The sequence below is a fragment of the Drosophila grimshawi genome, unplaced genomic scaffold, assembly GCF_018153295.1.
Source record: "Drosophila grimshawi isolate 15287-2541.00 unplaced genomic scaffold, ASM1815329v1 contig_848, whole genome shotgun sequence".
Taxonomy (NCBI): Eukaryota; Metazoa; Arthropoda; class Insecta; order Diptera; family Drosophilidae; genus Drosophila; species Drosophila grimshawi.
The window spans coordinates 23154703-23167998 of record NW_025063692.1 but is presented as its reverse complement, the minus strand read 5'-3'; the positions used below and the strand labels follow the sequence as shown (position 1 = coordinate 23167998).

The 13296-nt window shown below is 36.4% G+C and overlaps 2 protein-coding genes across 8 annotated transcripts in view; both read right to left on the bottom strand.

The window, feature by feature from the left end:
* Window positions 1-7403: 7403 nt before the first annotated feature.
* On the bottom strand, window positions 7404-8432 carry LOC122322824 (homeobox protein cut-like). Its single transcript, XM_043215987.1, has one exon. The coding sequence runs from the start codon at window positions 8430-8432 to the stop codon at window positions 7404-7406; it is 1029 nt and encodes a 342-aa protein (XP_043071922.1).
* Window positions 8433-8588: 156 nt separating this feature from the next.
* Window positions 8589-13296, bottom strand: part of LOC6564941 (Kv channel-interacting protein 1) — a 95076-nt gene continuing 90368 nt past the window's right edge. For all 7 annotated transcript variants that reach the window (XM_032737966.2, XM_032737967.2, XM_032737968.2 and 4 more), the window contains 2 exons: window positions 9602-9814; window positions 8589-8699 (listed from right to left, as the gene is read on the bottom strand). In XM_032737966.2, the coding sequence (XP_032593857.1) occupies window positions 8589-8699; window positions 9602-9814 (324 nt within the window). The remainder of the gene's footprint in view (window positions 8700-9601; window positions 9815-13296) is intronic.

Below are 13296 nucleotides of genomic sequence, written 5' to 3'. Positions count from 1 at the left end.
AATATATACAGATATTTACACATATATTTGACAATCCCAAGGTTACTCGGATAGCCCACCGATGCTTAACGTATTTTATCGATTGCGTTCACAAGGGCTTGTCAGCTTATCATGAATTTTACTCTCGTTTGGAAATCATCCAATATCGCTTTCAAAGTTAGAAATATATCATTCTGCGCCTAAAGCGCGTGCTATCCGCCATTTAGTATTGTTTAAGTTTGAATGAAAACTTACTATCCACAAGCATAAGCCACCTTCTAGTGTACGTAACAGAATACTGCATATGCTGTGGTAAGTGTTGAGGTCAACCAATCCGCCAAACTCGGCCTATTTGTCATGACGATCTGGCTTGCTGATCTGAGGATCAGTTGAGTAATACCTTGTTTAAATCTTATATAAAAACTTTTTGTTATATTCAATTTTAAAGTTCCGAAATGCTCATGGGCAGATCCAATGTATTCATAAATATATATGCTTTAAATGCTTAGCGATCTTTTCAAATTTTGTTATTTAAAATCTTTTTTTTTATACTCCGATATACTTCGAATACTGTCGGAGTTCATCTTCAGTGGAGTTTCGAAATCACGCACATTTTAAGATTAATATTAAGAAACAATTGTTGACTGATGAATTTTAAATCGTCTTCTTAGATGTAGCCTGTTGGCTGTCTTATGGGAGCAGACCTTTTGAGTTTCGCAATTACCGGCGTTATTAAGATAATGCAACGCATCGATTTGGATCGTTGGAAAAGCAAGATTTTATAGACTTAAGGACCTTCAGTGATGCTAATGAAAATGCAGGTGTAAATCATAGTTTTATTACGCATTTATTTTTCATACATTCCTTTTATATCCATATTTTAACTTTACAAAAAAAAACAGATTTTTTCGATCATGTTATTATTATGCATTAATTAAACATTCGTTTACTATTCTTAATATCTGTCTGACATTTTTTTGTTTTGGTTTGCATTTTTGGTCATGCAGCAGGACTTAAACGATTTTGCTTATAGTTTTAAAACTGTTTTCTTTCCGTTCTGTTTTCTTACATTTCATGAAAATTTTGGTTTGTTTTTAATTTAAAATGTACACCAAAAAAAAAAAAATCATCTATACATTACAACTAGAATATATTTGTAATTATCAATTTGCAATTAAGTTTACTTTCAACATTCTTTAATTTTACTTGTAATTTTTTTGTTTGTTTCGGATTTTCCGGTTTTTAGTTTTTGAGTTCAAGCTCGGACTGAACCTTCCGCTATACTCACAGTTCTATGAAGGAAGTAATAGAGCGAACTAATACATTGATAGACAATAATAATACCTCAAGTTCTGTATGCGATACTCATTTCAATCGCGCAATAAAAGACTACAGCATTTTGCAAATATTTAGTGTGGGATTTTTAGCTTTTCGTTCCTTAAGGATCTTTTGATAACAATTTTGTTTTGATATTTTGTATTTTACTAAACGTCGTTTTTCCATCATAGATCAACACATTTCTCATACTACAGCTAATGAGATTTCTTCCTTTTTTCAATCTGCTAGTCTGCGTGGAAATGCTGTCCTGCTTTTCATTTAAGTCACACTGAAATAGTGAATATAATTAATCGTACTTATGCTAAGGCTATGACATGTATTTTTTCCACTCTATTCTTAGTTATTAGTAATTCACAAAGCAAAAAATATACATTTATTATAACATTTTTTTATACAGTAAACTTGGTACCATGTTTGTATGTGATCTTGAGTTCTGTGATAGAACAAGACCACAGAAAAACCAAAAAAAAAAAAAAAAAAAAACACAGACAACACTAATAGAAAATTCTCTAAAACGAGACTTTTTGTTCACAATTAGTGGTTTCATTGGCTTTTAAATACTTGTATTCTCTAATGACCAAAAGGTTTACTTATGATTTCTCTTGCGTTGGTAAAATTTGATTTTAACAGTTTATAAAATTTAGATTAAAAAACCATTGTATATACGAATAGACTATATACATTTATGTGTAACACTCATTTATTTATTGATTTTATTAGGCTTAGGCCTTAAGAAATAAATGTGGCATGCAACTGATTTCTGAATAAGTTGCTTTTTCCCTTTCTGTTTGACATGCCACAAATACAATTTTGTTTGTTTTTTCTTTTAAATTTGACACTTTTTAATTGGTTTAATGTTATTTCGTTTTTTTTACAAAGTGTGAATCTTAATATATATAGGCCATAGGAAGCCGTAAGAAAACTTTAACAAACTGTGAAATTGTTGGAATTGGTTTATTTTCAAAATTATTTATTTACTTTACTGTAATTTGTATTACTCATTGATTTTATTGTTAAGTAACTCCACATTCATTTAGCTAAAATCTCGTTATAATTCCAACTGCCTCAGACCGCATTACCAAATTAAGCTTCTTTGATTGAAAACCGTGATATGAGCCAGTGTATAAGCGTACTTATTTAAGTTGTCTTCTGGGTTGGTTGATAGGGATTTTTATTATTATTATTATTATTATTATTATTTGTATTGAAACTGTTGTTGCTGTGTGAGAGAGATTGTGGCGCACTTAAATACAGTTTCGCTTGGGTGGGTCAAAGTTAAACGTGGGTGAATATCGTTTTGATTTGCTTGGCATTTCAACAGTTGGCATATTGTCGTGACTCGCTTAGGTGTATGTGTGTGTGTGTGTGTGTGTGTGTGTGCATCATTTGATTCCAATAGTATTAACTCTGTTGAGTAGTTTAAGTAACAAGAAACCAATCGTTCGAAGGAGAAAAGTAGTTGCTAGTTAGATTCATAGATCTATAAGTAGTATTCTTAACTTCGCTCGTTAAGCGTTTAATTTGATTGATTAGTTTGTGTTTAAAGTGTGGAGAGGACTAGAAATCTAAGTGTTAATACATAGATAGTTATAGAGCAGTTGGTGTGCAAGATTGCAACGCATTTGTTTTTTAATTTTATTTTTTAATATTTTTGAAGATGTAAACATTCGTAATTATTCGTACTGCGGCAACATTTCTCTAAAAATAACACCATATTTGTTTAGCTTTTTCTTATATTGTTAAACACTTATGCTTCATTACTTAAGTTCTAATATTATTTAAATATTATCATTCGTTTTTTCCTTTTTTTTTTGATTCAATTAAGACAACATTTATTTTTTATTGTTTGATGTTTTATTGGGTTGGACACAGTTTTCTAGTGGGACAAATCTTCAAATGTCTTAAGATTTTGTTATGGTATAATATTCGTATTTGTTTTTCTTGTTTTAAATGTAGATTTGGGTTAGCGCCTCATATACCACACTTGGTGCAGTTTCATTTTGAATGTAAATAAGTAAGTATTTAGTAGTTGTAAAGTTGAAAGCTTTTTTTTAGGTGTTTCAGCTAAGGTACCAATTTGCTACAGGTTGTCTAAGTGGATTACTTTTGCACTCTCTCTTGGTTCGTGTTCTCGCTCTTGCACTCGCTCTCCCGCTTGGGCCAAGGCAGATTGGAGATCTTTTGAGAATTGGTGTTGGAAGACTACATCTATGTAAATACATATGTATATACATGTACATACATATGTGTATAACAGTAAGTGAGGATGCAGTATTAGTTGGAAAGGATCAAATCAATAATTCAAGTGACCTCAAGTTCCAATTGTTAATCCAGTTCCGTTCAATTAGGTTTTTTGGAAATCCATTGTTTGTAAATAATAATAAAACTATTTACATTAGCTTAGTTTTGTTGGCTATTTGCTATTGTATATCGTTATTTGTTCTTGTTTGCTAAACATTTAATGCCTAATAGTTGTGTGTGTATTCTGTGTCTTATGTCTACTTAAAAAAATACAATGAAGCAATATACATATTCGACAAACATTGTATTTGCATCGTATATTTTTATCCACACATACATACATACAGTGTATCCTATATGTATGCTTCACATTTACTTATGTATTCTGGAATAATAAACTACAATATAATGCATTTAGTTAGTTTTCTACATTTGTTTTCCTTTTTGCTTAGATTTGCTGGTCCAATTTCTGATTTTAAACATTGATTTCATTTGATTTGCTTTCGGTTTTAAATCTCATAGGTCTTATTGTTTAACACGCAATTATATAAGTATTATATGTAATTGTACATAACTAATAAACTATTTACTATAAGTTGCTATATACATAAATATGTATATAGAGTATACGGGTTGGTCTAAATAGACTTGGAGATTATTGAATAATTGAAATTTGAACAGCAACAGTGTGAAACAACAACAAACAGAAATTTACAAGTTGTCATTGTCTTTTGAGCGGTTATACGATAGATATATTGGCTTATCATATTTATTGGCTGACATCCACTGCTCTAACTATTTACTATTTAAATGTGCTGGGTACAATTTCTAAATCCATTACACCTCAATTTTATTAAGGTTTTGTAAAGTCGTTTTATTTTATGGTATGCCCAGCATAAGAATAAAATCCAAGTAAAACTGATTGGTTCAGATTCATAGATTGTGTCTTTAAAAGCACAATCAATCCAAATGCGGCGAACTGTAATTGGTATCTATATTTTCTCTGAATACTCTGGTAGAGAGTTATTTGCAAGTATCGTTCTCGAACCAACTATTCCAAAATAGTTTCAGCTCTGAAATGGGAAGCTTGAAATCTGATTTTCGGCATATAAAGCATATTGAAATAAACTGACAGTTAAGAGACTGCATCATTGCGGTTTCAAATTTCAAGTGATACAATTTTTGTTCTCTTAAATATTCCCAATTCTTATAATACAGTACAAAAAATTATATGGTGTGGAAATTCGAGGAAATTCGATTCCACTTCGATTTTTTATAAATATAGCATTTCTTTAGTTTAGAAATTTTTGTTCGTTCACATGTTTGTTTGGATTTTGTATGTTTTGTTTTTGGTTTTTTTGTTTGGTTAGTCGGTAGTTTGTTGGTATAAAGCTTTCGTTACGCATGCAGTCAACAGTGAAAATGCTGTTGCATAATTTTGTGGGCTGACCAAATTCAATTGATTCTAATTTGCCCACATATGTATATATGTGTGTGTGTGCGTGTGTGTGCTTGTGTGTGTACATATGTATATACCTTAGCTAATTGCATATTGAGTGTTCGTTCTTCGCTGGTTTGGCAGTGCGCAGACGTTGTTTGTGTGCGTGTGTGTAGCACACTGGCAAACATAAACACTTCCACACTTTAAGCAATAATTTGAATATTTATGACCATTTCGTAGCTAGTTTGACAATTCGCGTTCGGCTTCATTTTCGCATTTCGCATTCGCATTCGTTTCGTTCACATTTCATGTTGTTTTTATGCAAATTTTCGTTGCTTGCATAAATATCTGTGTGTGTGTGTGTGTGTGTGTGTGTGTATAGTGTGTGTGTAGTGTGTTTGAGTGGGTGAGTTGTGGCCAGCAGCATTTCAAGCAGTCAGCAGGCAACAGCAACGGGCAGCAGCCAGAGCGGCAGAGAAATCGGCAGTAAAAGAAAGAGAAATAGATAGAAAGAGAAAGAAGAAGAAGAAGAAGAAGAGCACATATTTTAATTGGCATACAAGAATTTCAATTTCATGCGTCTATATGTATGTGTAAGTGTTAGCATGGCAAAAGAAAACAACGACAAATCATATAGAAAAATATACCAAAAGAGGAAAGAAAAACACAGACAGACTGAGATAGCCATAACGATTAACAGTTAGCAATAGGTAACGAGCAACTGAATCCGTTATCCCTTCTCGTTCATTCTTCGAGTCTCCGCTTGAAAGGCAGCCAAATTGTCATTCTTGGTCTTTAACAACACTTGAACAAACACAAATACACAGAGATACACAAATACATAAACACATAACATAACTGTATATGTGAGTGTACTAATAAATGAGTAAGGCTACAATAACGCATACATAAATACATTCGAGTTTGATTCGATTGAATCCTTAGAACAATGCTTCTACACCAGGGTGTCAAGCCGAAACCTATTTCTGTTCCGGCTCCAGTTCCGGCTCCGGCTTGTACAGTGTAAAGATTTCAGTAAAGATTATGATTATGATTTTAATATAATTTTGTTCTAGTTTTTGATGTTCATAATAAACGACCAATACAGATTTCTGTAGCTGGATCTTAAATTCTGAATTTCAATCGGTTAAGTTGCGGTTCCGTTTCCGGTTTGACACCCTGATCTACACATAAAAGTTGCTGTAATGTAAGCCTAATTTCCAATTCGTCTGTGTGTACAAAATTTGAATTGAGAACATTTTTCTTTTATGTTTTTTGATTAGCAATAATAATTATAAATATGAATTTACAATTTTTTTTTCATAAAGCCAATAAATACAGTGTCAATTAAATGGATGCAAACAAATTTTAAGTTTATAAAGTAGTAGAAACCAGAAAATTGTCGAAATAGCATTCACATACACACACACACACACACGCGCGCATAGAAAAGCACACTGACACACACACACACACACACACACACACACACACACACACACACACACACATATGCGAATAGCAGGTATTCGTTTATGGATATTGAGCAATTCATCGGACCTTATTCATTAGCTTAACTATTTGGTTTTCTTGTTGATTTGTCCCTCCCACACTCTTCATTTTTGTTTTTTTTTTTTTGTTTAGTTTAAAGTAGTTTCAATTTTCATCACAGCTAACGTCAATTTGAGTTTTGGTGATAACTACTTGTGTTTTTGGGTTTCTTTGTTTGCATTTAATTTGATTTCGCCGACTCAGAACTAACGAAAAGAAACAAAATAAAAAAGTAAATCATATTTTCAATTTGATTATTTGCTTTATTTTTTATTTAGTTTAAGATTAAAATTGCATTATACTGCAGCTTTCCTGTTATACATATAAATCTCTATTTAATTATTAAACACTATAGCACATTTTACACCTTTTTAACATCAATATAACATACACACCGATTTGGATTTGACTGATCTTAAACTGACCTATGTGTAATATTGTTTCTGCTTCTGTTTCTGTTTCTGTTTTTTTTTTTTTGTATGTTTAAGAAAGACCAACCAAGAAAAAAGAACACTTACATATGTGTAAGTAAAGTACATTGAATGTTAAACTTAGAAATTAAAACACTTAAGTTGCAATTCCATTTTTTAGTATAGTATATAGTATATATTATTAAGTCCAGCCTGTAGTCTCTTTCTTTGCTAATTTTGCTTACACAAACGTTTACGAAATTGAGCAGAAAGAGCGCGAAGAAATGTATACTATTTGTTTCTTCTATTTTGTTTTTCATTTGTTGTATTGTTTTCGAACCTGCATGCAACATGAAAATCTCGAAAATACTTATGCTGGTATCAAAGATGTACTCACTAGCTGATAGAGATACGAATTTTGAAGGTTTACAAATAAATGCCTATTAGCAGGAGACGCCCTGCTTGGCCACCGTATACCAAGTGCTGACCGTAACCAGCGACGGCGAGTCTGGTGTATGGGGCAGCTCTGTCTGCCCAATGCCTGCCACTCGATAATTATTATCCAGCGGTGGCGGAAGCGGCGGTGGCAGCGGAATTGCTGCTGCGGCGGCTGTTTCTGCTGTTAATGCTGCTGCTGCTGCTGCTGCTGCTGCTGCTGCTGCCTGGACTTGTTTGCGATTGTTGCGCTGCCTGTTCTTGTTTTTACTCTTGGCTGGCTTGGGTGGCGCATGACCTTGACCCTGACCCTGACCCTGAACTGGGCACAACTGCTGCGGATGATGGAAATGCATTGGCTGCGGCGTATGCAGATCGCGACCCACCTGAGGCCCCACCTGCGGACAACGAAAGCGTATCGCCTGCTCATTGGCTATGCTTAGCTCTGGCCATCTTGGCGGCTTCTGAGAATGTAAATGCTGATGTGGATGCTGATGCGGATGCGGATGCTGGTAATGATGATGGCGCTGCTTGCTCTTGCTGCGCTGGCGCTGACGTGACTTGGAGTGCGATTTGCGCACTCGCATCGTCGGCAATTGGCGCGACTGTAGCTCCGTTTGGGGGCGTTGGCAGTGACGGCAAATGGATTGACTGCGCGGAGGCATCAGCTCCTCGCTGTATTCATAATCATCTAAGTCGGCATCATCTGCATACTCTTCCACATCATAATCATCATTATCGTTATCGTTATCGTACTCCGCATCTGCTTCATTCTCGTCCTCATCTCCATCGTTGTCGTCATCTTCATCTTCATCGTCATCTTCATCTCGCTCATCCAGCTGTATATCGTTCAGGGGGCGGTGCCTATGATTAGCTTGGTAGTTGTTGTTGCTTGCTGTGTAATTGTTTGTTTTTGCTGTGGTTGCTATGCTTATTGTTGTTGTACTGGTGCCATCCATGTCAATGACATGACAGCACTTGGCTGCTGCTGCCTGGTGGCTTGTGCTATGTATTGGTTGCATTTGTTGCTGTTTCATCTTGTAGTTTGACTTACGTTTCTCGTGTTCCGTTTGTTGTTGTTTTTGTTGTTGTTGTTGTTGTTGATGCCGTTGCTTTTGCTTTTGTTGCTGACTGCGACCACGTTGCCGATGTCTGCGAACCGTGTACTCATCGCCCTTGTCAGTCGGATATGGTCAGAATGCTGTATCAAATACGGACATAGATCTGGATATGGCATCGTCATTGCGGCACGCCTCCAGGAACTCCTCCAGCGTCACAACTCCATCGCGATTGATGTCCATTTTCTGTTCAAGTTTCGATTAAAGACAAAATTGTATTAGAATAACACGCCATCAGTTTGTCAAATAGTCTTCTTGCAAATTCTACGAGCAGCCTTTCAATTAAAGTCTAGGAAATTTCACACACTTTCTGTTGCGCAGAAACAATCGGTTGAAGACTAAGAGTCAGTATAAAAGTTACTCTTTAATTTTGTTGTTCTTGATCAGTGTCATAAGCCGAGTCGATATAGCCATCTGTCCGTCAGTCTGTGCGTACTAGTTCCTTAGCTATTTTGATGAAACACAGACTGTATTTGTTGTACAGAAATGGGATTCGCATTCGCAGCTAGTTTAACTTATTTTCATGTCCTACTTAATGTTGAATATCTCTGCTGTAGGAATACAAAGAGAAATGAATTTAGGGAGGATAATACTGACAAATATATAGTGCAGCCTGCTACGCATTTGGTTCTCCCCTTTTGGCCTGGCTGCTGGCTGCTGTACCATATGGACATAGAACAAGATGGGGTATTCAACAGGACGACAACCGCTAATGACACTGCGTGACTGGCAGACCAAACGAACCAAGACAGCAAGCTGCCCAAGCTGGACATACTGGACGGATGGACAACGTGACAAGTCCCCCTATTTCTATTTCTGCGGCTGTCTGCCATTCGATGTGCTCTCTTGCGAAATGACCAACAAAAGAAATACATAATTTGATTTGCATAATGCTGAGTAAATAAGCCGCCAGTTTGAGGCGAGCGCAAATTGAAATTGAATAATTAACATAAGTAATGCGAATCGTTGCGGTCAGTTGCAGAAGTGAACCGAACCGAAACGAAACGAACCTTAGCGAAGCGAAGTGAACCGAACCGAACCAATACCGTACAAGCATCCACAAGGATGCCACAATTGTGGGCACTCACCTGAAAGATGTGCTCCACCTTGCCCTTGATTTTCTCCTCCTCGGGACACTCGTCGGGCAGGCGGCCCATTAGCTCGTATATGGCAGTCACAATGTCAGTCATTTCCTCCCTCGTAATGAAGCCGTCGCCGTTGATGTCGTAGAGGGAGAAGGTCCAGCGGAGTTTCTCCTCAACCGAGCCGCGCGACAGTATCGAAAGTCCTTGAACAAAATCCTGTGCCAAATGAAAAATAGCCCAGTATAAATACACATTATACAAACAAAAAAAAAAAAAACAACAACAAAAAATAATCTTACAGTTACATTTACAGTTACAAACAGGTGCGACATGAAACCACGACAAGACGGAGCGAGATCGAATATATGTTTTAAGAAATTGGCCGTAAGCCACAGCCCATTAGCACGTACATGGCTTCAACTACTTATCGCCCAATCCACCCCCCTCGAGTTAAATCCAGCCTTGTCCAAAACGCAGCATGCTGCTGAAGTGGACATTCATCTCAGTTCTGTGTATGACAAATGTGCCTAGATAACAACTGGCAAGTGGAAAAAGTTGTACAATAACGCCGGACAGAACTCCTCATCCGATCCACGAGCGGGAAAAAACTCCGAGCGTAGCTAAAAGCAAAATGTTGCTTCCTTTTGCATATTTCCTCGCATTGGTCTTATCTATTTGTATTTGGACTTGTTTTTGTGCTATGCTCCAGCTATTTGCTGGATTTGGCCCATTTGGCAAATGGCAGAGAGCACAAGTCTAATTTATCAATGAGCCAGGCAAGTGATAGAAACAGGTAAAGAAATGAAAAAAGGAAGGAAGTTCGCAAACTAGTTTCGAGCATTTGCAGTTGCGGACGCTGACAAATGTGTGTAGTTGAAAACACAACTGAAACTACTTGGATCTTTGTTGCAAGGTGCGTATATAGATAAGCAGTGTCTGCAACCAATTGTAGAAATGAAAGGCGAGGGTGGTACAAAATATTATGCGTTATGCAGAGTAGGTTTTGCGAGCCAATGACTAAAAATGCATCTAAGTACTTTTTCCAAAAAATGTCGATACTTGAACGGCATTTTCAATACTTCCCATAGCCGATGAGAAAAGCACTATTATTAATTTGAGCGGTCATTTCTGGGAGATTATTTGAAATCTTTTTCCACGAAATTGGTTTAAATTTGTTGAAACTTTAATGCAAATTACTTCTTAAGCGGCTATATTTAATATAAAACATAACACTTTAAACATACGAGGAAGAATTAACAAAAATAAATCAGTATTTTGACAATTTTATTTTTTACAATAGCTTTACTATTATTTTGAGCGCTGCTTTATTTATATTTATATTTATATTATATTATTTTATTATTATATTTCATACACCAATATAATCATCACAATGGTAAAATCACTTTAAAAAAAGTGTAAGACCTATAAAATGAATACAGATGACAAATTATTATCATAATAGTGTTCCACATGCAGAACGGATTAGTTTTGGCAAAGTTGCGGTTAGCCAAAAGCCAATAAGAGAAAGTATTTAGTATAATTTTGGGGAGATTGGAAGTGAACATTCCTTTTTTGCTTATTAACATTTGCTGTCGATGTATTCGTTTATTAACTTGTGTTGTTTACAATACTTTTTACTTTTTCACTCGTCACTGCACTTGCGTTTTCGATTCTTTTAAGGAATGTTGCACAATTCAACTCAAATCCAACTCGAATTGCGTTGACGGCAAAACCACGTTTTCAATTTAATAAAAGCAACTGTCGTGCAAATCGTGCATAAAACACCTTGCAACAATATGTGAGCTTAATTGAAAAGCGGAAGTCTACTTAGTCAACCATCACTCGACACACACACACACACGCTCACTCGCACACAAGGCAAGAGCAGCTGGAAGGCAGAGAAAGAGAGAGAGAGAGAGAGAGAGAGAGGGAAGTGCGAGGGAAGAGCGAGGGTTGTTTGTGGTATGTGTTATAGTGTGCTCATGTGCATACACTCGGAAAAATGTAGAAAAATGCTCTAAAATAAAATTCGTTAGAATGTTTTTCTGGCTTATGGAAATTTTTATAGATTAACGAAATATATTTCTTCAAATTAAAAACACTTGCCACAAATTGACAACTTCAAAAACGTGATTTTTTCTCCTATTCTTTTGGTAATATTAAAAATGTTTAAGAATGTTGCGTCCAAAAATGTTTAAAAAATGTTGACTGAAATAAGGTCATAAAATGAGCTTTCGCATTTTATAAATGCACTTTCTGAAAAATAAGGTAGTATGGGTATTGCGAATGAATTTCAAGTCGATTTTTTATTTAAGTGTATAAATGTTTACGTTTTCAAGTATGTACATGTTTTATATGGAGAACGTGCCTTGGAGTCATTACAATTTTAGGTCATTATTCACAAACGAAAATGGCGAACAGGCAAAAAGGCAAAGGCGAAGCCCGCTCATATTTGCCCAGATAAGCGACTGTCTCTTAGTAGCTGAATGTGTGTGTGTGGGTGTGCGTGTGTATGTGTGGCATGTGTACAACTGCAGCAGTTGTCTGCCTTTTGTTTAGCCTGTATCTTTGCTTTACCATATTGCCCTTGTGTCTTGACTCGGCCACCCTCAGCGAGTTGGCGTTAAAATTCCCATAATTCATCGTTTCAATGGCATCGCCAGCCAGTCAGCCAGTCAGCCAACACGTGCTGCTCCCTCTCTCTCTGTGTCCTCCGCTATCGGCCTGTTCCGTCCTCTGGCATACCATTTTGCATAGCCAATGGGCGTGGTTCCCTCACACCGGAAGTGAAGTTCATGTTCGGACGTCGGCGAACAAAACTGCAAAATTATTTGCAAATTTGCATGCGAAGTTTCTGCCTGCCTGCCTGCCTGCCACACCCCAGCATAAAAAACCAAAACCTTCTATTGCCTGCCTCACCTCCCTCCACTCGGGCTGACCACCCACGCAGCCATTTGCCACGCTTTGCATGCGCATATTTATTTGATTTCCGTTTGGCTTCTTCGCGCTTTGTGTGCGCCAACAACACTATTTTTTGTTTTGTTTCTGTTTTTTGTTTGTGCAGTGGAAATGTCGACAATGACAGCCGCAAAAACAACAACAACAGCTACAACAGCTCTAGCAGCGACAGCTACATGAACACGGCACGTGAAAATAGATTGAGATAGGCGACGGCGGCAGCAACCATATACCATTCCACCATCCGCACCACCCGATGCGCTTGTCATCCACTTGTGCTGCATTTTATTTCAATTTTGAGACATTTCACTTGGTTGTTTTTCTTATTTTTTTTTGTTGTATTTAGGTTGGCTTTTGTTTCGCTCGTTTTGCGCTGCCATTTGGCAGCTTACCCGCTGCTGGCGAACTACTCAAGAGTAGGCTATGGGGAAGTAGTGAACGTAAAAATGCCAACAGTTGTTTTCAGCTTGTTTTCTGCACATGGGCAAGATTCCGATCGAAATTTGTTGGCTTCAATATCTAAATTTGATCAAACACCTGTTCCAATGTACTGCCAATCCCTGAAGGGCATATTTATTGTCTAGTGTAACTGGCAACATAAACAGTTGCCCAACTTCATGAGACCCTTTTGTAAAGAATGTTTATCATAAAAATTCTTTATATTTATTTAAAATGTTTATTTGCTTTTTTGGTTTCAATTGAATGCTTCGCTTGATTTACTTATGAACCTTATCTAA

Coding starts and splice junctions, on each gene's coding strand:
- LOC122322824 (XM_043215987.1), bottom strand. CDS start 8,432: ATGAAACAGCAACAAATGCAACCAATACATAGCACAAGCCACCAGGCA.